At 47.2% G+C, this 25,961-nt stretch overlaps 1 protein-coding gene across 1 annotated transcript in view; it reads right to left on the bottom strand.

Annotated features, from left to right (window-relative positions):
* LOC149438013 (dual specificity testis-specific protein kinase 1-like) overlaps positions 1-25,961 on the bottom strand; it is an 89,572-nt gene that overhangs the window by 17,364 nt on the left and 46,247 nt on the right. The window contains exons 2-4 of the mRNA XM_089660340.1: positions 6,699-6,820; positions 3,090-3,138; positions 1,771-1,917 (exon numbers count right to left, since the gene is read on the bottom strand). Coding sequence (XP_089516466.1) covers positions 1,771-1,917; positions 3,090-3,138; positions 6,699-6,820 — 318 coding nt within the window. The remainder of the gene's footprint in view (positions 1-1,770; positions 1,918-3,089; positions 3,139-6,698; positions 6,821-25,961) is intronic.

Here is a 25,961-nt window from a genome sequence, read left to right as displayed (position 1 = left end):
GCATCTACCTAGTCTTCCACATACTATATAATCAAGCCCAGCATCTACCTAGTCTTCCACACATGATATATTCAAGCCCAGCATCTACCTAGTCTTCCACATATGATCTAATCAAGTCCAGCATCTTCCACACATGATCTAATGAAGCCCAGCATCTACCTAGTCTTCCACACACGATATATTCAAGCCCAGCATCTACCTAGTCTTCCACACATGATCTAATCAAGCCCAGCATCTACCTAGTCTTCCACATATGATCTAATGAAGCCCAGCATCTACCTAGTCTTCCACATATGATCTAATGAAGCCCAGCATCTACCTAGTCTTCCACACATGATATAATCAAGCCCGGCACCTACCTAGTCTTCCACACATGATCTAATCAAGCCCAGCACCTACCTAGTCTTCCACACATGATATATTCAAGCCCAGCACCTACCTACTCTTTCACACACGATATAATCAAGCCCAGCATCTACCTAGTCTTCCATACATGATATATTCAAGCCCAGCACCTACCTAGTCTTCAACACATGATATATTCAAGCCCAGCATCTACCTAGTCTTCATACACGATATAATCAAGCCCAGCATCTACCTAGTCTTCCACATACTATATAATCAAGCCCAGCACCTACCTAGTCTTCCATACATGATATATTCAAGCCCAGCACCTACCTAGTTTTTCATACATGATCTATTCAAGCCCAGCACCTACCTAGTCTTCCATACATGATATATTCAAGCCCAGCACCTAGTCTTCCACACATGATATAATGAAGCCCAGCACCTACCTAGTCTTCCACATACTATATAGCCAAGCCCAGCACCTACCTAGTCTTCCACATACTATATAGCCAAGCCCAGCACCTACCTAGTCTTCCACATACTATATAATCAAGCCCAGCATCTACCTAGTCTTCATACACGATATATTCAAGCCCAGCACTTACCTAGTCTTCCATACATGATATATTCAAGCCCAGCACCTACCTAATCTTCCATATATGATATATTCAAGCCCAGCACTTACCTAGTCTTCCACATACTAAATAATCAAGCCCAGCATCTACCTAGTCTTCATACACGATATAATCAAGCCCAGCATCTACCTAGTCTTCCACATACTATATAATCAAGCCCAGCACCTACCTAGTCTTCCATACATGATATATTCAAGCCCAGCACCTACCTAGTTTTTCATACATGATCTATTCAAGCCCAGCACCTACCTAGTCTTCCATACATGATATATTCAAGCCCAGCACCTAGTCTTCCACACATGATATAATGAAGCCCAGCACCTACCTAGTCTTCCACATACTATATAGCCAAGCCCAGCATCTACCTAGTCTTCCACATAATAAATAATCAAGCCCAGCATCTACCTAGTCTTCCATACATGATATAATCAAGCCCGGCATCTACCTAGTCTTCCATACATGATATAATCAAGCCCGGCATCTACCTAGTCTTCCACACATGATATATTCAGGGTTGTCATCTACTCAGGGTACTGCTGAGCGGGCCACCCATTATATAACTAAGCCCAGCAATCACCCGGGATACCACTGAGCAGGCCACACATGGTACAATCGGACTGGTTGGACTGCACAGAGGTCTTGATGTTTGGAGCCCCAGAAGACTCAAACAAATGGAAAAAATAAGATAATGTCGTCTAGATCTGTGATCTGGATGATGCAGATTGTACGGTTATTCCTCCCACATTCCTTCAGATCAACGATGATGGGACCCCTACAAGCACAGTACCTTGGAGGTGAGGTCACGATGAAAGACCCCCTTGGAGTGCAGATAGCGCAGACCCCAGGCAATATCCAGACTCAGCTTCACCCGTACAGACCAGGAGAGGGGCTCCGAACTCTGCAGTAACTGCTCCAGGTTCCCGCCATTGATGTACTGCAAACACACAACGGCAGTCAGGACAGATCTCCGTACAATGTGACCCAACACAGCTCCAGATCTCCATACAATGTGACCCAACACAGCTCCAGATCTCCATACAATGTGACCACACACAGCTCCAGATCTCCGTACAACGTGACCACACACAACTCCAGATCTCCATACAGCGTGACCACACACAGCTCCAGATCTCCATACAGCGTGACCACACAGCTCCAGATCTCCATAGAGCGTGACCACACACAGCTCCAGATCTCCATACAATGTGACCACACACAGCTCCAGATCTCCATACAATGTGACCCCACACAACTTCAGATCTCCATACAAGGTGACCACACACAGCTCCAGATCTCCATACAATGTGACCACACACAGCTCCAGATCTCCATACAATGTGACCACACACACAACTCCAGATCTCCGTACAGCGTGACCACACACAGCTCCAGATCTCCATACAATGTGACCACACACAGCTCCAGATCTCCATACAGTGTGACCAAACACAGCTCCAGATCTCCATACAGTGTGACCAAACACAGCTCCAGATCTCCATACAGTGTGACCACACACAGCTCCAGATCTCCATACAGTGTGACCACACACAGCTCCAGATCTCCATACAGTGTGACCACACACAGCTCCAGATCTCCATACAGTGTGACCACACACAGCTCCAGATCTCCATACAGTGTGAACACACACAGCCCCAGATCTCCATACAGTGTGACCACACACAGCTCCAGATCTCCATACAATGTGACCACACACAGGTCCAGATCTCCGTACAAGGTGACCACACACAGGTCCAGATCTCCGTACAAGGTGACCACACACAGGTCCAGATCACCATACAATGTGACCACACATGGCTCCAGATCTCTATACAATATGAACACACACAGCTCCAGATCTCCGTACAAGGTGACCCCACACAGCTCCAGATCTCCATACAGCGTGACCACACACACAGCTCCAGATCTCCATACAAGGTGACCACACACAGCCCCAGATCTCCATACAAGGTGACCACACACAGCCCCAGATCTCCATACAAGGTGACCACACACAGCCCCAGATCTCCATACAAGGTAACCACACACAGCCCCAGATCTCCATACAATGTCCCTAGCACTGATCACCCTTGTGGGTGGAATACTCACCTCGGTCAGGGCATGAAGCTGCCCCTGCTGCACACACACCCCCATAAACCTGAGAAAGATGGAGAGAAGAAGAGTCAGCAAGGAAATAGAGGTACATCTACATTTTCTACTAGACTTACAGAATACGGGGGGTACACCTACCTCAAGGGGGGGTGGGGCATTATTTGTGGGGGTGCATCTACCTCAAGAGGGACAAGGTATGAAGGTACACCTACCTCAAGGGGGTGTGGGGGGGGCGTTATATGTGGGGGTACATCTACCTCAAGAGGGACAAATATGAAGGTACACCTACCTCAACGGGGTTGCACCTACCTCAAGAGGGAGTGAATATGGAGATGCACCTACAGCAAGAGTGACAGTATATGGAGGTACATTTACCTCAAGGAGGACAGGATATGGACAGGATATTGAGGATACACCTACTTATAGGAGGAGTGGATATGGGGTGTACACTTACCTCAAGGGGGAGAGGATATGCAGGGTACACCTACTTCAAAGGGAAGAGGATATGGGGGGTACACCCATCTCAAGGGGGGAAAAATGGGGTGCACACCTATCTCAAGGGGAAGTGGCTATGCAGGGAACACCTACCTCAAGGGGGACAGGATATGGGGGGTACACCTACCTCAAGTGGGAAATGATATGGGGGTACACCTACCTCAAAGATAGGATATGGGGGTCCACCTTCTCTAAGGGGGGCAGGAGATTGGAGCCGACCTACACTGCCTTGAAAAAGTCTTCCTCCCCCTTGAAACGTTCCCCATGTTGTCATGTGACAAGCAGAACCTTCAATGTATTTATTGGGATTGGATGTGATAGACCGACACAAAGTTGCACATAATTGTGAAGTGGAAGGAAAATGAGAAATGGTTTCCAACATTTGTGACCAATAAATCTGTGAAAAGTGTGGTGGCATTTGTATTCAGCCCCCTTTACTCTGATACCCCCAACTAAAATCTAGTGGAACCAATTGCCTTCAGAAGTCACCTAATTAGTACATAGAGTCCTCCTGTGTGTCATGTGATCTCAGTATAAATACAGCTGTTCTGTGAAGCCCTCAGAGGTTTGTTAGAGAACATTAGTGAACAAACGTCATCATGAAGGCCAAGGAACACACCAGACAGGTCAGGGATAAAGTTGTGGAGAAGTTTAAAGCAGGGTTAGGTTATAGAAAATCTCCCAAGCTTTGAGCATCCCACGGAGCACTGTTCAATCCATCATCATCCGAAAATGGGAAGAGTACGGCACAACTGCCAACCTACCAAGACATGGCCGTCCATCTAAACTGACCGGCTGGGCAAAGAGAGCATTCATCAGAGAAGCAGCCAAGAGGCCCATGGGAACTCTGGAGGAGCTGCAGAGATCACAGCTCAGGGGGGGAATCTGTCCTCAGGACAACTATTAGTCGCGCACTCCACAAATCTGGCCTTTATAGAAGAGTGACAAGAAGAAAGACATTGTTGGAAGAAAGCCATAAGAAGTCCCGTTTGCAGTTTGTGAGAAGCCATGTGGGGGACACAGCAAACATGTGGAAGAAGGGGCTCCGGTCAGAGGAGACCAAAATTCAACTTTTTGGCCTAAAAGCAAAACGCTATATGTGGTGGAAAACTAACACTGCCCATCACCCTGAACACACCATCCCCACCGTGAAACATGGTGGTGGCAGCATCATGTGGTGGGGATGCTTTTCTTCAGCAAGGACAGGGAAGCTGGTCAGAGTTGATGGGAAGATGGATGGAGCCAAATACAGGGCAATCTTAGAAGAAAACCTGTTAGAGTCTGCAGAAGACTGGAGACCGGGGCAGAGGTTCCCCTTCCAGCAGGACAACGACCCGAAACATCCAGCCAGACCTACAATGGAATGGTTCCGATCAAAGCATCTTCATGTGTTAGAATGGCCCAGTCACAGTCCAGACCCAAATCCAATGGAGAATCTGTGGCCAGACCTGAAAATTGCTGTTCCCAGACGCCCTCCATCCAATCTGACAGAGCTTGAGGGATTCTGCAAAGAAGAATGGGTAGAAATGTCCCTCTCTAGATGTGCAAAGAGACATCCCCAAAAAGACTTGCAGCTGGAATTGCAGCCAAAGGGGGTCCTACAAAGTATTGACTCCGGGGGGCCAAATACAAATGTCACCTCACTTTTCACAGATTTATTGGTCACAAATGTTGAAAACCATTTCTCATTTTCCTTCCACTTCACAATTATGTGCTACTTTGTGTCGGTCTATCACAGTGTTTCTCAACCTTTTTTCAGTCAAGGCACCCTATAAAATGATGGACAGTCCCGAGGCACCCTATAAAATGGACAGTCCCGAGGCACCCTATAAAATGGACAGTCCCGAGGCACCCTATAAAATGATAGGCAGTCCCGAGGCACCCTATAAAATGATAGGCAGTCCCGAGGCACCCTATAAAATGATAGGCAGTCCCGAGGCACCCTATAAAATGATAGGCAGTCCCGAGGCACCCTATAAAATGATAGGCAGTCCCGAGGCACCCTATAAAATGATAGGCAGTCCCGAGGCACTCTATAAAATGATAGGCAGTCCCGAGGCACCCTATAAAATGATGGACAGTCCCGAGGCACCCTATAAAATGATGGACAGTCCCGAGGCACACTATAAAATGATGGACAGTCCCGAGGCACCCTATAAAATGATGGACAGTCCCGAGGCACCCTATAAAATGATGGACAGTCCCGAGGCACCCTATAAAATGATGGACAGTCCCGAGGCACCCTATAAAATGATGGGCAGTCCCAAGGCACCCTATAAAATAATGGGCAGTCCCAAGACACCCTATAAAATGATGGGCAGTCCCAAGACACCCTATAAAATGATGGGCAGTCCCAAGGCACCCTATAAAATGAACAGTCATGAGCCACCCCATTATAAAATGTGGCAAACGATTCTAATAGTTTTCTATAACACAGCAACATCCACACATGTAGGACACCCAACATTAGAGGGGATTTTGTCTTCCAAAGCAAATACACTTTTGCACCCTGGTACTGTCTAGTATTCCAATGTTTCTCTTCTCCTTCAATTTTTCTCCATCACTGAGCTAATGTGACCCCAGCACTGATGGAGAGGGGCGGGGGCAGATCAAACTAGAATGCTGTGCAGGCAGCAGACGTCCTACTTATCAACTGATGTCATTGGCTGTCCGGACGCCGGGGGCTAGAAGGTCATGGTGTACAATAAAAACCTGTGGCTTTGTGCAACTAAAAAACAGGCTTGTCCACCGCAGGCTTGTATACGTTTTGGGCAATTTTCAGAGATTTTGCGAAGGCACCCCTGAAGAAACCTCAAGGCACCCTGGTTGAGAAAGGCTGGTCTATCACATCAAATCCCAATAAAATACATTGACGTTTTTGGTTGTAAGATGACAAAATGTGGGAAATATCGAGGGGTAGGAATACTTTTTGAAGGCACTGTACCTCAGGGTTTTAATATTTAAGGGTACAGCGGACTTATGATGTGGGAGTTACAGAATATGGAGGTACACTAATCCAAACGTGTTGAGGTGACTGGAAGCACTATAGAGATAAACCTAATTTAGGACATGGGTGTGACAGTATATGGGGAGGGGGGGAGGTACACCTACCTGAGGATATTGGGGTGACAGAGTCGGTTCATCAGCTGGACCTCTCGAAGCATATTGGCACGGTTGCTCATCATCTTGTTCATCTTCAGTACCATGATCTGCCCGGACTGGCGATGCCGCACCTGCGGGAAGAGTGACAAAATGAGCGCAACACCCTCAACTCCAGCTCCATCCACCAACCAGTCAACTGTCCTTCACCGGTCATACCTGATGACATCATTGCCTGGTATAAAATGGTTTTATGAAGGTAGAGAACAGATCCATACATAAGAAGAGAAGATGTACATGCCCATGGACTCTGCAAGCTCTTTGTCCTATGGACAGGGCCATCATCATCAAAGGTGGTGGCACCTTACTGGCCCAGGGAAGGGGGTGCTGACAGGTAGGCTGTATGGGGCCCCCGACTCATAGCAATGAATGGAGTGCAAGGAGCATGCCAGGGGCCTGGCTGGTTAGAAAATGTGTAATCTGCTCTAATCTATTGGGGGAGTAGAAGAATGTAGGAGAAGAATGAGAGAGGGCACCATAGAAGAGCAACACCTTAGAAGACTCTGTACTTTGCCCCTTTTAGTAAGAGCTCCACTTTACAGCAGGGACGGTATACAGCATATACCTTCCATGACCAGCAATTCCACCCATTGTCATTCTCACCTCATCCAGCAGCTAAGTCCTCCCTCCAGTCACCTTACCTTTGTCTATCTATATAGCTATAAAAATAGACACATATATATATATATATATATATATACACACTAAAATTTCCAAAAGTATTGTTCCCGCCCTCAAAATCATGTGATTCAGGTGCTCCAATCCCCTCCATGGACACAGGTGTATACAATCAAGCCCCTAGGCATGCAGACAGCTTCTACAAACATTGGTGAAAGAATGGGTCGCTCTCAGGAGCTCAGTGACTCCAAGCGTGGTCCCGTGATAGGTGGCCACCTGGGCAATAAGTCCATCCGTGACATTTCCTGGCTACTAAATATTCCACGCTCAACTGTTAGTGGGATTATAACAAAGAGAAAGCCACTGGGAACAACAGCCACTCAGCCACCAAGTGGTAGGCCACGTCACATGACAGAGCGGGGTCAGCGCATGCTGAAGCGCACAGTGCGCAGAAGTCGCCAACTGTCTGCAGAGTCAATAGCTAAAAACCTCCAAACTTGGTGTGGCCTTCAGATGAGCCCAACAACAGTGCGTAGAGAGCTTCATGGAATGGGTTTCCATGGCCGAGCAGCTGCATCGAAGACTTCCATCACCAAGCGCAATGCAAAGCGTCGGATTCCGTGGTGTAAAGCACGCTGCCACTAGACTCAATAGCAGTGGAGACGTGTTCTCTGGAGTGACCAATCACACTTCTCTGCCTGGCAATACAATGGCCGTGTCTGGGTTTGTCGGTTGCCAGGAGAACGGTACTTGCCTGACTGCATTGTGCCAAGTGTAAGGTTTGGTGGAGGGGGGATTATGGTGTGGGGTTGTGTTTCAGGGCTTGGCCCCCTAGTTCCAGTGAAGGGAACTCTTAAGGTGACATTTTGGACAATTTCATGCTCCCAACTTTGTGGGAGGAGTTTTCGGATGGCCCCTTCCTGTTCCAAAATGACTGCGCACCAGTGCACAAAGCAAGGTCCATAAAGACATGGAGGAGCCAGTTTGGGGTGGAGGAACTTGACTGTCCTGCACAGAGTCCTGACCTCAACCCCATAGAACACCTTTGGGATGAATTAGAGCGGAGACTGTGAGCCAGGCCTCCTCCCCCGACATCAGTGCCTGACCTGACAAATGTGCTTCTGGAAGAATGGTCCAACCTTCCCATAGACACCCTCCTAAACCTTGTGGACGGCCTTCCCAGAAGAGTTGAAGCTGTTATAGCTGCAAAGGGCGGGGCCAACTCAATATTGAACCCTACGGACTAAGACTGGGGGGCCATTAAAGGTCATGTGCGTGGAAAGGGCGGGGCCACTCAATATTGAACCCTACGGATTAAGACTGGGAGGCCATTAAAGGTCATGTGTGTGGGAAGGGCGGGGCCAACTCAATATTGAACCCTACGGACTAAGACTCGGAGGCCAATAAAGGTCATGTGCGTGGAGAGGGCGGGGCCAACTCAATATTGAACCCTACGGACTAAGACTGGAAGGCCATTAAAGGTCATGTGCGTGGAAAGGCCAGTGGCCCAATACTGTACACACACAAATAAAATAATTTTTACTTCAAATCTATAAATCTGCAGCAATTACCAAAAATGACGCAGAGGTGGAATGGCGAGGGGCGGGGACAGGGCAGTCATGTGACATATCTAGCTGGCGTTCCCGCGTATTTCCGCGTAGCAGAGACAACCCATATGTAATGGATTACAGAGGAGATAGGGGAGGTCAGGGAGAGGATTCCTCCACAAGGCTGTAGGAAAATGTTTATCAGATGGAGGTGGCAGAGAGTTCTCAGGCCGGGACTGACACACGCCACACCCGACCTGCAGCCCAGGGGCCACATGTGGCCCTTTATACACAAATTACAGCTAAATAAATAAATTGTTATCTCCATCACAATCTACCTCCCGCCGAAAGCAGCAAAGACAAATCCCCGGCCATCCTGTGCAGAACTGGGTGCTGGGATCAATCTCCTGGATGAAAACTTTCCATGTTCTCCCTAATACCTAGAACCATGGATGGCGGCTATAAGAAGGTCATCCAGAGTTCCACATTCCAGGACTGATTCGCAGCGGAGCATTTGGCAGCTTAAAGTATTATCTGAACCCGAGAACAAAGATGTCATTTATTGTAGCTTAAAGTGGCTGCATTAGTTTTCTCTTTCCAGACATCTCTCCCATTTATTTTTACCTGGTGGTCCTGCCAGTAATACACTTCCTGTCCTACGGTGACAACGCTCACTGTACTGTATCCGTGGAGCAGCAACGTTGGCACTCTACAGAACCCCTTCCTCTCTCCATTCAAGATACTGTAGAGACATATAGGTTCTGTAGTCCTTACACACTCAAGTAAGAGGCTTCTAAATATGGGGGGGGAAGAGAGGGTCACGTAAGAAACCTCTCCATGGGGGTGAAGGGAGGGGGGGGGGGGGGGTCACATAGAAACCTCTCCATGGGGGTGAAGGGGGAGGGGGTCATGTAGAAACCTCTCAACGGGGGTGAAGGGGGGTCACGTTGAAACCTCTCTATGGGGGTGAAGGAAGGGGGTCACGAAGAAACCTCTCCATGGGGGTGAAGGGGGGGTCACCACGTGGAAACCTCTCCACGGGGGTGAAGGGGGGGTCACCACCGTGGAAACCTCTCCACGGGGGTGAAGGGGGGGTCACCACCGTGGAAACCTCTCCACGGGGGTGAAGGGGGGGTCACCACCGTGGAAACCTCTCCACGGGGGTGAAGGGGGGGTCACCACCGTGGAAACCTCTCCATGGGGGTGGAGGAGGGGGGTCACGTAGAAATCTTTCCATTAGGGTGAAGGGAGGGGGGTTACGTAACAGACCTCTCCGGTGGGGGAGGGGGGGAGAATTCACGTGAGACCCCGCCATGGGGGAAAGGAGAGGGGTTACGTAAAAGGACCTCTCCATCGAGGTGAAGGGGGCGGGGTACTTATGAAACCTTTTCACATGGGTGAAGGGGGGGTTATGTAAAATACCTCTCCATGGGTGGGAGGGAGGAGTCACGTGAGAGACCTCACCATGGGGGAAAGGGGGGGTCATGTAAAAAACCTTTCCATGGGGGTGAAGGGTGGGGGTTATGTAAAAGACCTCTCCATGGGTGGGAAGGTAGGTCATGTGAGAGACCGCACCATGGGGGGAAAGGGGGGGGGGTTCACGCAAAAGACCTCTCCATGGAGGTGAAGGGGGCAGGTTACGTAGGAAAGCTCTCAAGGGGGGGCTGAAGGTTGGGGGGGGTCACATAAAAGACCCCTCCATGGGGGGATCACTTAAAGAACCTCTCCATGTGGGTGGTTTCACGCAAGAGACCTCTTCATGAGGGAGGAGGATCACGTAAGGGACCTCTCCATGGGGGGGGGGGGGGGGGTCATGTAAAAGACCTCACTGTGGGGATGGGATGAGCATCACGTGACATCTCCATGAGGGGGGGGAAGGGGGAGATTGCTCCCAATATGTTTGCCATTCTTTTCTCCATTTCCAGCACAAATATTACAAATCTAGCAGCAATAAAATGTGAAGTGCAATCGGAGGAATAGTCAGCATTCTTCTAATCTCCGTACAGAGGAATGTCCATATACAGTGCGGATGTCAGAAGTCCCTGTGTGAGGAATGTAGCTGCACTTTGCCCCCAGGTGACAGGCGGGTGGTGGCACTGCTGATAAGCCAGGAATGTCAGGGGTGCAGCTTTCCGCAAAACACCGGCACGTGTACAATCCCAGCACGGCACGGACCTACTATTGTTGTTCAATAGTGAGGTTCTCCAATTATATAGCCCTGACATATACCGCAGTGCTGTACAGAAGAACACTGAGCCAGTCACAACAATCTCTGTACCAGGGGAACTCAAGGAGCTCAGGCCGCAAATTCTGACTCAGATCTGCTCTCCATTGCCAAAACTGCCTACTAGACCATAGGGACCATTCATAGTCTGAACAACCAACAGGGAGTGGCAGAATGGGGTGGGCCAGTCTTGAGGTGTTAAAGAGCTCTCCATGTACGTAAGACTTTGGGCCAAGGTATGGCTGATAACATACAAATGTTTTCTTTTTCCAAGATCTGATTCTCAATCATCCTCCTAAAGAGAACCTGTAGTGGAACCTGGGAAGAAAAAAAAAAAAAGGCTATCTGGAAACTGACTGGAAGCAGACCACCCTAATGCTTTATCAGTGTAAGACCAGAAGACCTTCTAGAAGTCAACAATGCCCATTAGAATTAAACCCAAGTCCAGGTATCACCAACCAGAAGAACTTCTAGAAGTCAAGAATGCCCATGAGAACCAGACCCAAGTCCAGGTGTCACCAACCAGAAGACCTTCTAGAAGTCAAGAATGTCCATGAGAACCATACCCAAGTCCAGGTATCGCCAACCAGATGACCTTCTAGAAGTCAACAATGTCCATGAGAACCATACCCAAGTCCAGGTGTCACCAACCAGAAGACCTTCTAGAAGTCAAGAATTCCCATGAGAACAAGACCCAAGTCCAGGTGTCACCAACCAGGAGACTTTCTAGAAGTCAACAATGTCCATGAGAACCAGACCCAAGTCCCGATGTCATCAACCTATGTGTCTACGTCAACACGACAACAAAAAACGTAAAGCAGTTGCCATCTTTGCAGGCAGCAGCCAATTAGGGTTACTTTTCATGCACAGCAAGGAATCTGATTGGTATTTTTGGGTAACCGACACGGGTGAGATCTACACATGCAATATACACTCACCGGCCACTTTATTAGGTCCACCTTGTTCGTGGAATGAGAATATCCCCCACACCATTACACCACCACCAGCCTGAACTGTTGATACAAGGCAGGATGGATCCATGCTTTCATGTTGTTTACACCAAATTCTGACCCTAGCATCTAAATGTTGCAGCTGAACCAGTCTGCCCTTCTCCTCTGACATCAACAAGGCATTTTTCTTCACAAAACTGCCGCTCACTGGATATTTTCACTTTTTCGGACCATTCTCTGTAAACTCTAGAGATGGTTGTGTGTGAAAATCCCAGTGACTAGCTGTTTTTGAAAGACCAGCCTGCCTGCCTGGCACCAACCTTGCCATGTTCAAAGTCACTTAAATCCCCCTTCTTCCCCATTCTGCTGCTCGGTTTGAATGTCAACAAGTCGTCTTCACCACCTCTAGATGCCTAAATGCATTGAGTAGCTGCCCTGTGATTGGCTGATTAGCAATTTGTATTACCAAGCGATTGAACAGGTGGACCTAATAAAGTGTCCGGTGACTGTAATATATATGAAATCATGCGGGGTCCCATCTTCAGAGGTGATTTGGGATCTGCACATATAACCGTATGAAATGACTTCTGATCATAAATCTGCAGGTCTGGGATCCAGCATTGAAGCTCAGGGTTTGTCCCGGTACTGAAGAGTCTCTAAGCTCAGAGCCATCAATAATGAGATCACAGGCTCAGACCTTTCCTTATTAGTCCACAGCAGGATCTGTGTGTGACTCACAATTCATAGCCGTGTGTGCGAGACCCGACAGCTGAGCAAACGTCAATGCTGCAAACTACACCAGTCCCCCCGTCTCCCGAGGACAGCATGTCATCACCAACCAGCTGTAATAGTATTTCCATCTCATTCATCTGTATCCACCACCATCCCCACCCTATACACCATACTACTCGCATCATCTCCCGAGTACATGCTCCTCAACTATTTCCATCTCATTCATGTGTATCCACCAGCATCCCACCCTATACACCATACTACTCCCATCATCTCCCGAGTACATGCTCCTCAACTATTATTTCCATCTCATTCATCTGTATCCACCAGCATCCCCGCCCTATACACCATACTACTCCCATCATCTCCCGAGTACATGCTCCTCAACTATTATTTCCATCTCATTCATCTGTATCCACCACCATCCACACCCTATACACCATACTACTCCCATCATCTCCCGAGTACATGCTCCTCAACTATTTCCATCTCATTCATGTGTATCCACCAGCATCCCACCCTATACACCATACTACTCCCATCATCTCCCGAGTACATGCTCCTCAACTATTTCCATCTCATTCATGTGTATCCACCAGCATCCCACCCTATACACCATACTACTCCCATCATCTCCCGAGTACATGCTCCTCAACTATTTCCATCTCATTCATCTGTATCAACCAGCATCCCCGCCCTATACACCATACTACTCCCATCATCTCCCGAGTATATGCTAATCAACTACTATTTCCATCTCATTCATCTGTATCCACCAGCATCACCGCCCTATACACCATACTACTCCCATCATCTCCCGAGTATATGCTAATCAACTACTATTTCCATCTCATTCATCTGTATCCACCAGCATCCCCGCCCTATACACCATACTACTCCCATCATCTCCCGAGTACATGCTCCTCAACTATTATTACCATCTCATTCATGTGTATCCACCACCATCCCCGCCCTATACACCATACTACTCCCATCATCTCCCGAGTACATGCTCCTCAACTATTGTATCCATCTCATTCATCTGTATCCACCAGCATCCCCACACTATACACCATACTACTCCCATCATCTCCCGAGTACATGCTCCTCAACTATTATTACCATCTCATTCATGTGTATCCACCACCATCCCCGCCCTATACACCATACTACTCCCATCATCTCCCGAGTACATGCTCCTCAACTATTGTATCCATCTCATTCATCTGTATCAACCAGCATCCCCGCCCTATACACCATACTACTCCCATCATCTCCAGAGTACATGCTCCTCAACTATTGTATCCATCTCATTCATCTGTATCAACCAGCATCCCCGCCCTATACACCATACTACTCCCATCATCTCCAGAGTACATGCTCCTCAACTATTTCCATCTCATTCATCTGTATCCACCACCATCCCCACCCTATACACCATACTACTCCCATCATCTCCCAGCTGGACCAGCTATGTTATCCTGGACCAAGATATCCACCACTGTCCCTGTCCTAAAGCCACCATCTAATATACACCACACTAGTCTCGTTATCTCCTGAGCATATCATAAACGACCAGATATATTACACTCTCCTCCCTCTGTATTCACCACAATCTGCACCCTATACATCATACTATACATCATCTCCAGGATATATCCACCTCAACGATCTATGATATCTTTTCCATCTCATTCATCTGTATCCACCAGCATCCCCGCCCTATACACCATACTACTCCCATCATCTCCCGAGTACATGCTTCTCAACTATTATTACCATCTCATTCATGTGTATCCACCACCATCCCCGCCCTATACACCATACTACTCCCATCATCTCCCGAGTACATGCTCCTCAACTATTTCCATCTCATTCATCTGTATCCACCACCATCCCCACCCTATACACCATACTACCCCCATCATCTCCCGAGTATATGCTAATCAACTATTATTTCCATCTCATTAATCTGTATCCACCAGCATCCCCGCCCTATACACCATACTACTCCCATCATCTCCCAGCTGGACCAGCTATGTTATCCTGGACCAGGACATCCACCACTGTCCCTGTCCTAAAGCCACCACCTAATATACACCACACTAGTCTCGTTATCTCCTGAGCATATCATAAACGACCAGATATATTACACTCTCCTCCCTCCGTATTCACCACAATCTGCACCCTATACATCATACTATACATCATCTCCAGGATATATCCACCTCAAAGATCTATGATATCTTTTCCATCTCATTCATCTGTATCCACCTATACACCATACTACTCCCATCATCTCCTGAGTATACCCTCCTCAGCTATTCTATGCATCTCATTCATCTGTATCCACCACCACCCCACCCTATACACCATATGACTCCCATCATCTCCCAAATAAATGCTCCTTAACTATTATTTCCTTCTCATTCATCTGTATCCACCACCATCCCCACCCTATACACCATTACCTGATATACACCACACTAGTCCCATCTTCTCCTGAGTATATCATCCTGGACCAGCTATGTTATCAACTCCTTCCTCCATATCCACCATTGTCTCTGTCGTAACGCCACCACCTAATATACACCACACTAGTCCCGTTATCTCCTGAACATATCATCAACGACCAGATATATTGCACTCTCCTCCCTCCGTAGTCACCACGATCTCCACCCTATACATCATACTACTCCCATCATCTACAGGATATATCCACCTGGAATATCTATGATATCTTTTCCATCTCATTCATCTGTATCCACCTATACACCATACTACTTCCATCATCTGCCGAGTATACCCTCCTTAACGATTATTTGCATCTCATTCATCTGTATCCACCACCATCCCCACCCTACACACCATACTACTCCCATCATCTCCCGAAGATATCACCAACCAGATATGACATCATTTCCATCCCATTCGTTTTTTATGCAACACCATCCCCGCCCTACACACTTCCACCCAATATACACCATCCTGCTCCCATCATTTCCCAAATATATCCTCCTCAACTAGCTATGATAATATTTCCATCTCATTCATCTGTATCCACCAACGTCCTTGTCCTACACACCACCACCTAAAAAACACCACACTAGTCCCAACATCTCCTGAGGATATCATCATCAACTAGCTACGATAAATTTTCCATCTCATTCACCTGTATCCACCACCATTCCCACCCTACACACCAACACCCAATATATACCATCCTACTCCCATCATCTTCTGAGTATATCCACCTCAACTAGCTATATTTTCCATCTCATTCACCTGTATCCACCACCATCCCCACCCTACACACCATACTACTCCCATCATCTTTTGAAGATATCACCAACCAGCTATGACATTTCCATCCCATTCATTTGTATGCACCACCATCCCCACCCTACACACTTCCACCCAATATACAAAATCCTACTCCCATCATTTCCCAAATATATCCTCCTCAACTAGCTATGATAGTATTTCCATCTCATTCATCTGTATCTACCAATGTCCTTGTCCTAAACACCACCACCCTATATATACCATCCTACTCCCATCATCTTCCGAGTATATCCTCCTCAACTAGCTATATTTTCCATCTCATTCACCTATATCCACCACCATCCCCACCCTACACACCCACCATCCAAATCTAGGGTCACATCTATGCAGATTTAGTTTGATGCATTTTGTGTTTTTTTTCAGACTTGTTTTTGATGAGTTTTTTCTATTTTATTAATACATTTTGTGTGAGTTTAGCTGGTTGTTAAGGAGCGGGTGGCCGCTGAGTAACAACCGATCAAGAAACCTACTGCTGGCAATTAAGAAAAAAAAAAATTTGAGGAAAAAAAAAAACAAAAAAAAAAAAAAACACCCAAGAAACAGTGGGGTCCCCCCTCCAATTCATGCCAGGCCTTTCAGGTCTAGTATGGATTTTGAGCAGCACAGTGGCTAAATGGTTTGCACTTCCACCTGGCAGTACTCGGGTCATTGGTTCGAATCCCAACCACAGCACCACCTGCCTGGAGTTTGCATGTTCTCCCTGTATCTGCGTGGGTTTCCTCCACGTACTCCAGTTTCCTCCCACGCTGCAAAGACATGCTGTTACGTTAAGTGGATCCTGTCTAAATTGGCCCTAGTATGAACGTAGGTTAGGGACCTTAGATTGTACACCACTTGAGGGTTAGGGACTGATGTGAATGTGTAATATAATAAAATGTAAAGTGCTGTGTAAATTGACGGTCCTATATATGTACCTGAAAATAAATTTTAAGGGGACCCCCATGCCAAAATTAAAAAAAAAAAAAAAAAAAAAAAACTGTATGGGGTTCTCCCCAAAATTCATACCAGACCCTTATCTGAGCATGCAACCCAGCAGGACAGGGAAGGGGGTGGGGAATGAGCCAACGAAACCCCCCCCTCCTGAACTATACCAGGCCACATGCCCTCAACATGCATGGGGAGGGGTGCTGCCCCCTTCTCCCAAAAGGACCTTGCCCCCATGTTGATGAGGACAAGGGCCTTTTTTCCCACAACTCTGGGATGTGGTTGTGGGGGTCTCCAGAGGGGTGACTTATCAGAATCTGGAAGCCCCCGTTGGGGAATCCCCCAGGTTCCCACCCCATGTTCACAAAAAAAGGAGTGTAAAAAGTGAATAAAAACATGACAGTTTTTGACAAGTCCTTTATTAAAAAATTAAAACCAAAAATTGTCCCCTGAAGTAGATCCAACGTCACTCATGAACGTCCATTACAGTCACAAAAAACACAACATGCAAATTGCATAAACGCACACAAATCGTATCAAAAATGCAACACTTGCGTTTTTGGTACAGTTCCACAGAAGTCTATTACTCGCAAAACGCAACCTGCTGCAGGAAAAAAGTCCCCAACCCTTTCAAACATTTGCACCGGCTGAAAGCGCACAGATGTGAACTAGATCCATAGGGAATCACATTAAAAGAGCTACAGTGCGTTTCGGCAAACTAGAACACACTGAAATACGCAAAAGTGTGACCCTGGGGTAACGCACACCACGCTAGTCCCATCGTTTCCTGAGTGCATCATCAACGACCAGCTATATTATCCTCCCCTTCCTCCATATCCACCATTGTCCCCATCTACACACCACCACCTAATATAGTCAGGTCCATATATATTTGGACACGGGCACAATTTTAGTTTTTTTCAGGCATTGACCAAAACATCTTCCAGCTCTAGTTCTATGATGGATCTGGGCGGACAGTGCGCACTCTCAGGTGTAATTTGAGGGTATGTACATCCACATTGGGGGAGGGGTTTAGGAATTACAGCTCTTAAGAGTAGCCATCCTCCCTTTTTTTCAAGGGACCAAAAGTAATTGGACAATTGAATCAAAAGCTGTTTCATGGCCAGGTGTGGGCTACTCGTTCATTGTCTTCAACTAAGCAGATAAAAGGTCTGGAGTTGATTCTAAGTGTGGGATTTGCATTTGGAATCTATTGCAGTGAACCTACATCATGCGTTCAAAGGAGCTGTCCATGCAAGTGACTCCGGCCACTGCAAGGCTTCAAAGATTAAACCAATCCATCAGAGAGATCGCAGCAACATTAGGAGCGACCAAATCAACAGTTTGGTACATTCTGAGGAAAGAAGAACGCACTGGTGAGCTCAGCAACATAAAAAGGCATGGAGGTCCATGGGAGACAACAGTGGTGGGTGATCGCAGGATCCTCTCTATGGCAAAGAAAAACTCATTCACCACATCCAGACAAGTGAAGGACACTCTCCAGGAGGTGGGCGTATCATTGTCAAAGTCTACAATCAAGAGGAGACTTCACAAGAGCAAATACAGCGGGTTCACCACAAGGTGCAAATACAGCGGGTTCACCACAAGGTGCAAATACAGAGGGTTCCCCACAAGGTGCAAATACAGAGGGTTTCCCAGAAAGAGCAAACCATTCAGAAGCCTGATGTTATGGACCACCTGGTGTACTCTAGCAGTCCCCAGGACAGGATTCCCCAGGGCGCAGAGTCTAAGCCCCAGTCCGCTTGTTCACCAGAGCCCCTGATGGTGGGGATGGGCTTGGAGCGGAAAGTGACCAGGTCGCAGCCCCTGAGTACACCCACCTGAGGTAGAGGAATCACCAGAGGTAATGACAGGTAGAGAGCCTGCTGTGAAGAGGCAAACAGATCTGGAGAATAGCACCTAATCCGTGCGGGTCGAATGGATGGCTGAGCAATAGCGTGGTCAGACGGGCCGGGTCGGTAACGGGCGGACAGCGTGGTACAAGACAGCAGGCACAGAGTAATCGGGTCACTCGCCGGGTCTGGTAACAGAAGTTCAGATCAGAAGGGATATCCAGAAAAGTAGTCAAACGAGCCAGAGGGTCAGGGCAGGAGAATATCAGCAAGGTCCGGTTCAAGCAAAGGTCGGCAGGAGAATATCAGCAAGGTCCGGTTCAAGCAAAGGTCAGCAACAGTCAGGAATCAACTCACAGATCACAGGAACCAGATCAGACCATACGGCAACTTGTGTCTGTGCAGGGCTGGTTTAAGTAGCCCGTCCTGCGCCTGACAGGCGCAGCCTAGATCCTAGTGCCTGCCCAGCGCCGTCATAGGTGACGGGTACGCTTGGGTCCTAGTGCCCTGCTGCCTGCATGTCTTGACAGACACCTACGCATGTGCAGACCCATGCGTCATGATGGTCCCTGACACCTGAAGAATGGAAAAGCCAGATTAGACTTTGCCAAAAAACATCTGAAAAAGCCAAACCAGTTCTGGAAAAGTATTCTTTGGACGGATGAAACTGAGATGAATCTGTGAATAAGAAAAATTAATAATAGCGCCTATGGTCAAAATTATATAACTTACTAATAGTGTACCAGCTGCAAAAAATCACCATATATAAAAAGTGTACCAATAAATAAATAATTTGCGCTAGTAAATGTGTATAAATATATATAAAGAAATCATCAAATCATAAGTCCAGAAAAAAATATATATATGCCAATACCACAAAAAAAATATATAAAAAAAAACTTTTAAGTGCAAAAAACTTTTGTGCAAAAAAAGTGTCTAAATATGAAAAATTTCACCAAAAAACCTTGATAATATAATGTCAGATCATCCATAAATATATCTTCAGAAACGGAAACTCTGCAACACACCGATCCTCATCGATCGAAATAACAGGATGAAAAACTTTATAGTTAATCGAAAATCCACTTCTCCAATAGATAAAGGACCACCTTCAAACGTATCCATGGGGGGAAATGCCAAGCACTCGAGAGAAACAAAGACTTCATGGTGCAATATTATAAAAACCAATTCCTTTATTAGGTACTCATTGCACTCCGCTCCGTGAGGACGTCGATGACGAAACGCGTAGGGCGGAGCTTGATTGATGTGACGTCATTACGTTTTTGGCTGCCAGCTACTGCGCATGTGCTGAGTAGCCAGGCTCGTTTATGTGATTGCTGTTATGCTGTTGATGCTGGTGTCGGCTGGGACACCTCTTGAGTAAGTGCAATGAGTACCTAATAAAGGAATTGGTTTTTATAATATTGCACCATGAAGTCTTTCTGTTTCTCCCGAATGCTTGGCATTTCCCCCCATGGATATGTTTGAAGGTGGTCCTTTATCTATTGGAGAAGTGGATTTTCGATTAACTACAAAGTTTTTCATCCTGTTATTTCGATCGATGAGGATCGGTGTGTTGCAGAGTTTCCGTTTCTGAAGATATATTTATGGATGATCTGACATTATATTATCAAGGTTTTTTGGTGAAATTTTTCATATTTAGACACTTTTTTTGCACAAAAGTTTTTTGCACTTAAAAGTTTTTTTATATATTTTTTTGTGGTATTGGCATATATATATTTTTTTCTGGACTTATGATTTGATGATTTCTTTATATATATTTATACACATTTACTAGCGCAAATTATTTATTTATGAGATGAATCTGTACCAGAATGACGGGAAGAAAAAAAAAAAGTGTGGAGAAGGCTTGGACTAGCTCATGATCCGAAGCACACGTTATCTGTAAAACATGGTGAAGGCGGTGTGACGGCATGTGCGGAGGCGGTGTGACGGCATGTGCGGAGGCGGTGTGACGGCATGTGCGGAGGCGGTGTGACGGCATGTGCGGAGGCGGTGTGAAGGCACGGGCGGAGGCGGGGTGACGGCACGGGCGGAGGCGGGGTGACGGCACGGGCGGAGGCGGGGTGACGGCACGGGCGGAGGCGGTGTGACGGCACGGGCGGAGGCGGTGTGACGGCACGGGCGGAGGCGGTGTGACGGCACGGGCGGAGGCGGTGTGACGGCACGGGCGGAGGCGGTGTGGCGGCACGGGCGGAGGCGGGGTGACGCATGGGCGGAGGCAGGGTGATGGCATGGGCATGCATGGCTTCCAGTGGCACTGGGTCATTGGTGGTCATTGATGATGTGACAGAAGACAGAAGCAGCCGGATGGAGTTCTTTTGGTGATGCGCAGTGTTTTTGCGCCAAACATATCTTTTGGAATTATGGCCAAAAAGTTCAGCCTTGGTTCCATCAGACCAGAACACATTTTCCCACATGCTTTTGGGAGACTTCAGATGTGTTTTTGCAAAAATTTAGCTGGGCTTGGATGTTTTTCTTCTCAAGAAAGGGCTTCAGTCTTCCACTCTACCCCACAGCCCAGACATATGAAGAACACGGGAGATTGTTGTCACATGGACCACACAGCCAGGACTTGCTAGATATTCCTGCAGCTCCTTTCATGTTGCTGTAGGCCTCTTGGCCGCCTCCCAGACCAGTTTTCTTCTCGTCTTTTCCTCCATTTTGGTGGGACGTCCAGTTCTTGGTGATGTCACTGTTGAGCCATATTTCCTCCACTTGATGATGACTGTCTTCACTGTGTTCCATGGTATATCTAATGCCTTGAAAATTCTTTTGTACCCTTCTTCTGTCTGATACTTTTTAACAATGAGACCCCTCTGATGCTTTGGAAGCTCTCTGCGGACCGTGGCTTTTGCTTTAGGATGCGACTAAGAAAATGACAGCAAAAGACCTACTAGAACAAGTTAACTTTATTTGGGGTTAATCAGAGGCATTTTAAAATGATGGCGGGTGTGTACTGACTCCTATTTACCATGATTGTGAATGTGATTGCTAAATTCTGAACACAGCGACATCCCCAGTTATAAGAGGATGTGCACACTTATGCAACCGCATTGTTTTAGTTATTTATGTATACTCCCCCCCCCTAAAAGATTTTTTTTTTTTTTTTTTTTTATTGAGTTGTACAGTTTATAGGTCACATTAAAAGGTGGAAAAAAGAAATGATTAATCTCTGTCTCATTTTTTTTACATCACAGAAACCTGACATTTTAATAGGGGTGTGTAGACTTTTATATCCACTGTATATACAGTCACCAGGTCCTGCTCACGGCCACACCAGTTATATGATGCTGTACTGATTTTGTTTTTTTGTTTTTTTAATTTCCTCATTTCCCCCCAAGAAAAAAACAAAACTCACCATGCCTTTTAATAAATACTTTGGACTGTCTACTTTCCAAAAAGGGATGATTTGGGGGATATTTGTACTCTCCTGGCATTTTTGGGGCTCCAAGAAATGAGATCGGCCGTCAGTACATCAGGACTGATTATCAGATATATATCCCGAAGTTTGTGAACTCTACAACTTACCTACAAACTAAATAATAAAAACACGGATTTGGGTTATTGTCACCAAAGCAATGAATAGAATACAGTTTGGCCAAAATTTATGAAGAAAGATTATTTTTTTAGTGGTGCACCGAATGAGACTTTTGTATCGAATCCGAAAATTTAGGATGTACTTGGGCGAAAACTGAAACCGAAATGGACAGTTTATTTAAAATAATACATAATTTGCATTATATTTGCCTTTTTAATTAATGTCAAGAATTTAAAAAATACAATTCAGTCACATAAAATAACTTTTACTGAAAGAAGCACAAAAAGTGGACGGAAAATAAAATGAGATTTATAGAAAAAGTAAAAAAAAAAAACTTAAGAGGCATTTTTGCACTGCAGCCAATGGGGGAGCGATTTGCCACTCAAGCCAATGGGGGAGCGATTTGCCACTCAAGCCAATGGGGGAGCTATTTGCCACTCAAGCCAATGGGGGAGCTATTTGCCACTCAAGCCAATGGGGGAGCTATTTGCCACTCAAGCCAATGGGGGAGCTATTTGCCACTCAAGCCAATGGGGGAGCTATTTGCCACTCAAGCCAATGGGGGAGCTATTTGCCACTCAAGCCAATGGGGGAGCTATTTGCCACTCAAGCCAATGGGGGAGCTATTTGCCACTCAAGCCAATGGGGGAGCTATTTGCCACTCAAGCCAATGGGGGAGCTATTTGCCACTCAAGCCAATGGGGGAGCTATTTGCCACTCAAGCCAATGGGGGAGCTATTTGCCACTCAAGCCAATGGGGGAGCTATTTGCCACTCAAGCCAATGGGGGAGCTATTTGCCACTCAAGCCAATGGGGGAGCTATTTGCCACTCAAGCCAATGGGGGAGCTATTTGCCACTCAAGCCAATGGGGGAGCTATTTGCCACTCAAGCCAATGGGGGAGCTATTTGCCACTCAAGCCAATGGGGGAGCTATTTGCCACTCAAGCCAATGGGGGAGCTATTTGCCACTCAAGCCAATGGGGGAGCGATTTGCCACTCAAGCCAATGGGGGAGCGATTTGCCACTCAAGCCAATGGGGGAGCGATTTGCCACTCAAGCCAATGGGGGAGCGATTTGCCACTCAAGCCAATGGAAGAGCGATTTGCCACTCAAGCCAATGGGGGAGCGCTTTGCCACTCAAGCCAATGGGGGAGCAATTTGCCACTCAAGCCAATGGGGGAGCGATTTGCCACTCAAGCCAATGGGGGAGCGATTTGACACTCAAGTCAATGGGGAGCAGGCAGGTGTGGGAGGTGAAGGCGTTTGGAGGATAGCCTGGTGTCAAGAAGGCCAGCAAAGAAGCCACTTCTCTCCAGAAAAAACATCAGAGACAGACTGATATTCTGCAAAAGGTCCAGGGATTGGACTGCTGAGGACTGGGGGGGGCACTATTCCTCCCACCGACACCAATGACGGGGCACTATTCCTCCCACCGACACCAATGACGGGGCACTATTCCTCCCACCGACACCAATGACGGGGCACTATTCCTCCCACCGACACCAATGACGGGGCACTATTCCTCCCACCGACACCAATGACGGGGCACTATTCCTCCCACCGACACCAATGACGGGGCACTATTCCTCCCACCGACACCAATGACGGGGCACTATTCCTCCCACCGACACCAATGACGGGGCACTATTCCTCCCACCGACACCAATCATGGGGCACTAATCCTCCCACCGACACCAATGATGGGGCACTAATCCTCCCACCGACACCAATGATGGGGCACTAATCCTCCCATTGACACCAATGATGGGGCACTAATCCTCCCACTGACACCAATGATGGGGCACTATTCCTCCCACTGACACCAATGATGGGGCACTATTCCTCCCACTGACACCAATGATGGGGCACTATTCCTCCCACTGACACCAATGATGGGGCACTATTCCTCCCACTGACACCAATGATGGGGCACTATTCCTCCCACTGACACCAATGATGGGGCACTATTCCTCCCACTGACACCAATGATGGGGCACTATTCCTCCCACTGACACCAATGATGGGGCACTATTCCTCCCACTGACACCAATGATGGGACACTATTCCTCCCACTGACACCAATGATGGGACACTATTCCTCCCACTGACACCAATGATGGGACACTATTCCTCCCACTGACATCAATGATAGGACACTATTCCTCCCACTGATACCAATGATGGGCACTATTCCTCCCACTGACACCAATGATGGGCACTATTCCTCCCACTGATACCAATGATGGGCACTATTCCTCCCACTGATACCAATGATGGGGCACTATTCCTCCCACTGATACCAATGATGGGCACTATTCCTCCCACTGATACCAATGATGGGGCACTATTCCTCCCACTGATACCAATGATAGGGCACTATTCCTCCCACTGATACCAATGATGGGACACTATTCCTCCCACTGATACCAATGATGGGACACTATTCCTCCCACTGATACCAATGATGGGGCACTATTCCCCCCACTGATACCAATGATGGGGCACTATTCCCCCCACTGACACCAATGATGGGGCACTATTCCCCCCACTGACACCAATGATGGGGCACTATTCCTCCCACTGATACCAATGATGGGGCACTATTCCTCCCACTGACACCAATGATGGGGCACTATTCCTCCCACTGATACCAATGATGGGGCACTATTCCTCCCACTGATACCAATGATGGAACACTATTCCTCCCCACTGACAACCAATGATGGGAGACTATTCCTCTCTCCGATACCAAAGATGGGACACTATTCCTCTCCCTGACAACCAATGATGGGACACTATTCCTCTCCCTGACAACCAATGGTGGGGCAATGTCTATTCCCACTGATGTTGGGAAATTTTCTACTCTCACTTGCCACAGTCCAACAGGCCCCCCCTAAAGTATGAAGGACAGGTCCTTTGTTTAGAAAGTTTGGAGACCCCCACTGTAAAGCATGGAGGTTGATCTTTTCTCTTTTGGGAATGTGGGTGAGCAACAACAACCAAGAAAAATTAAGTGAAAATTGATGGCAAGATGAAAGCAGCATATTCTCAGGAATTATTCAAGGAACATTTGCCTTCATAAGACCAGAAGATGGGCATGTGACCCATTTGTGCTTTCCAACATCACAATGACCTGAAACAGAAGGTCAAGTCAATCCTTCAGAGGCTGCAGCAGAAACAGTGAAGGTTCTAAAGTGGCCTTCACAATCTCCTGACGTCAACACCACCTTTGGGATATCTCAAACATGCAGCTCATGCTAGACAACCAAAGAATTAGCCGGATCTGGAAAGTTCCTCTACGAAGAAGAGCAAGAAGCTTTACCACCCAAGAACATATAGGGCCTCGTTCACAACTATCGCAAAAGACTGCAAGCCGTCATCGATGCCTAAAGAGTAAACCAATGGAAGCCCTCAGATGAGGAGATCAGCAGCACATGGAAGTCTGCAGAATTCATTCTC

Source organism: Staurois parvus, unplaced genomic scaffold (assembly GCF_062004578.1).
Source record: "Staurois parvus isolate SC_StPar_1 unplaced genomic scaffold, SC_StPar_1.0 ptg001227l, whole genome shotgun sequence".
Classification (NCBI taxonomy): Eukaryota; Metazoa; Chordata; class Amphibia; order Anura; family Ranidae; genus Staurois; species Staurois parvus.
This window is presented reverse-complemented; position numbering and strand designations above follow the sequence as displayed.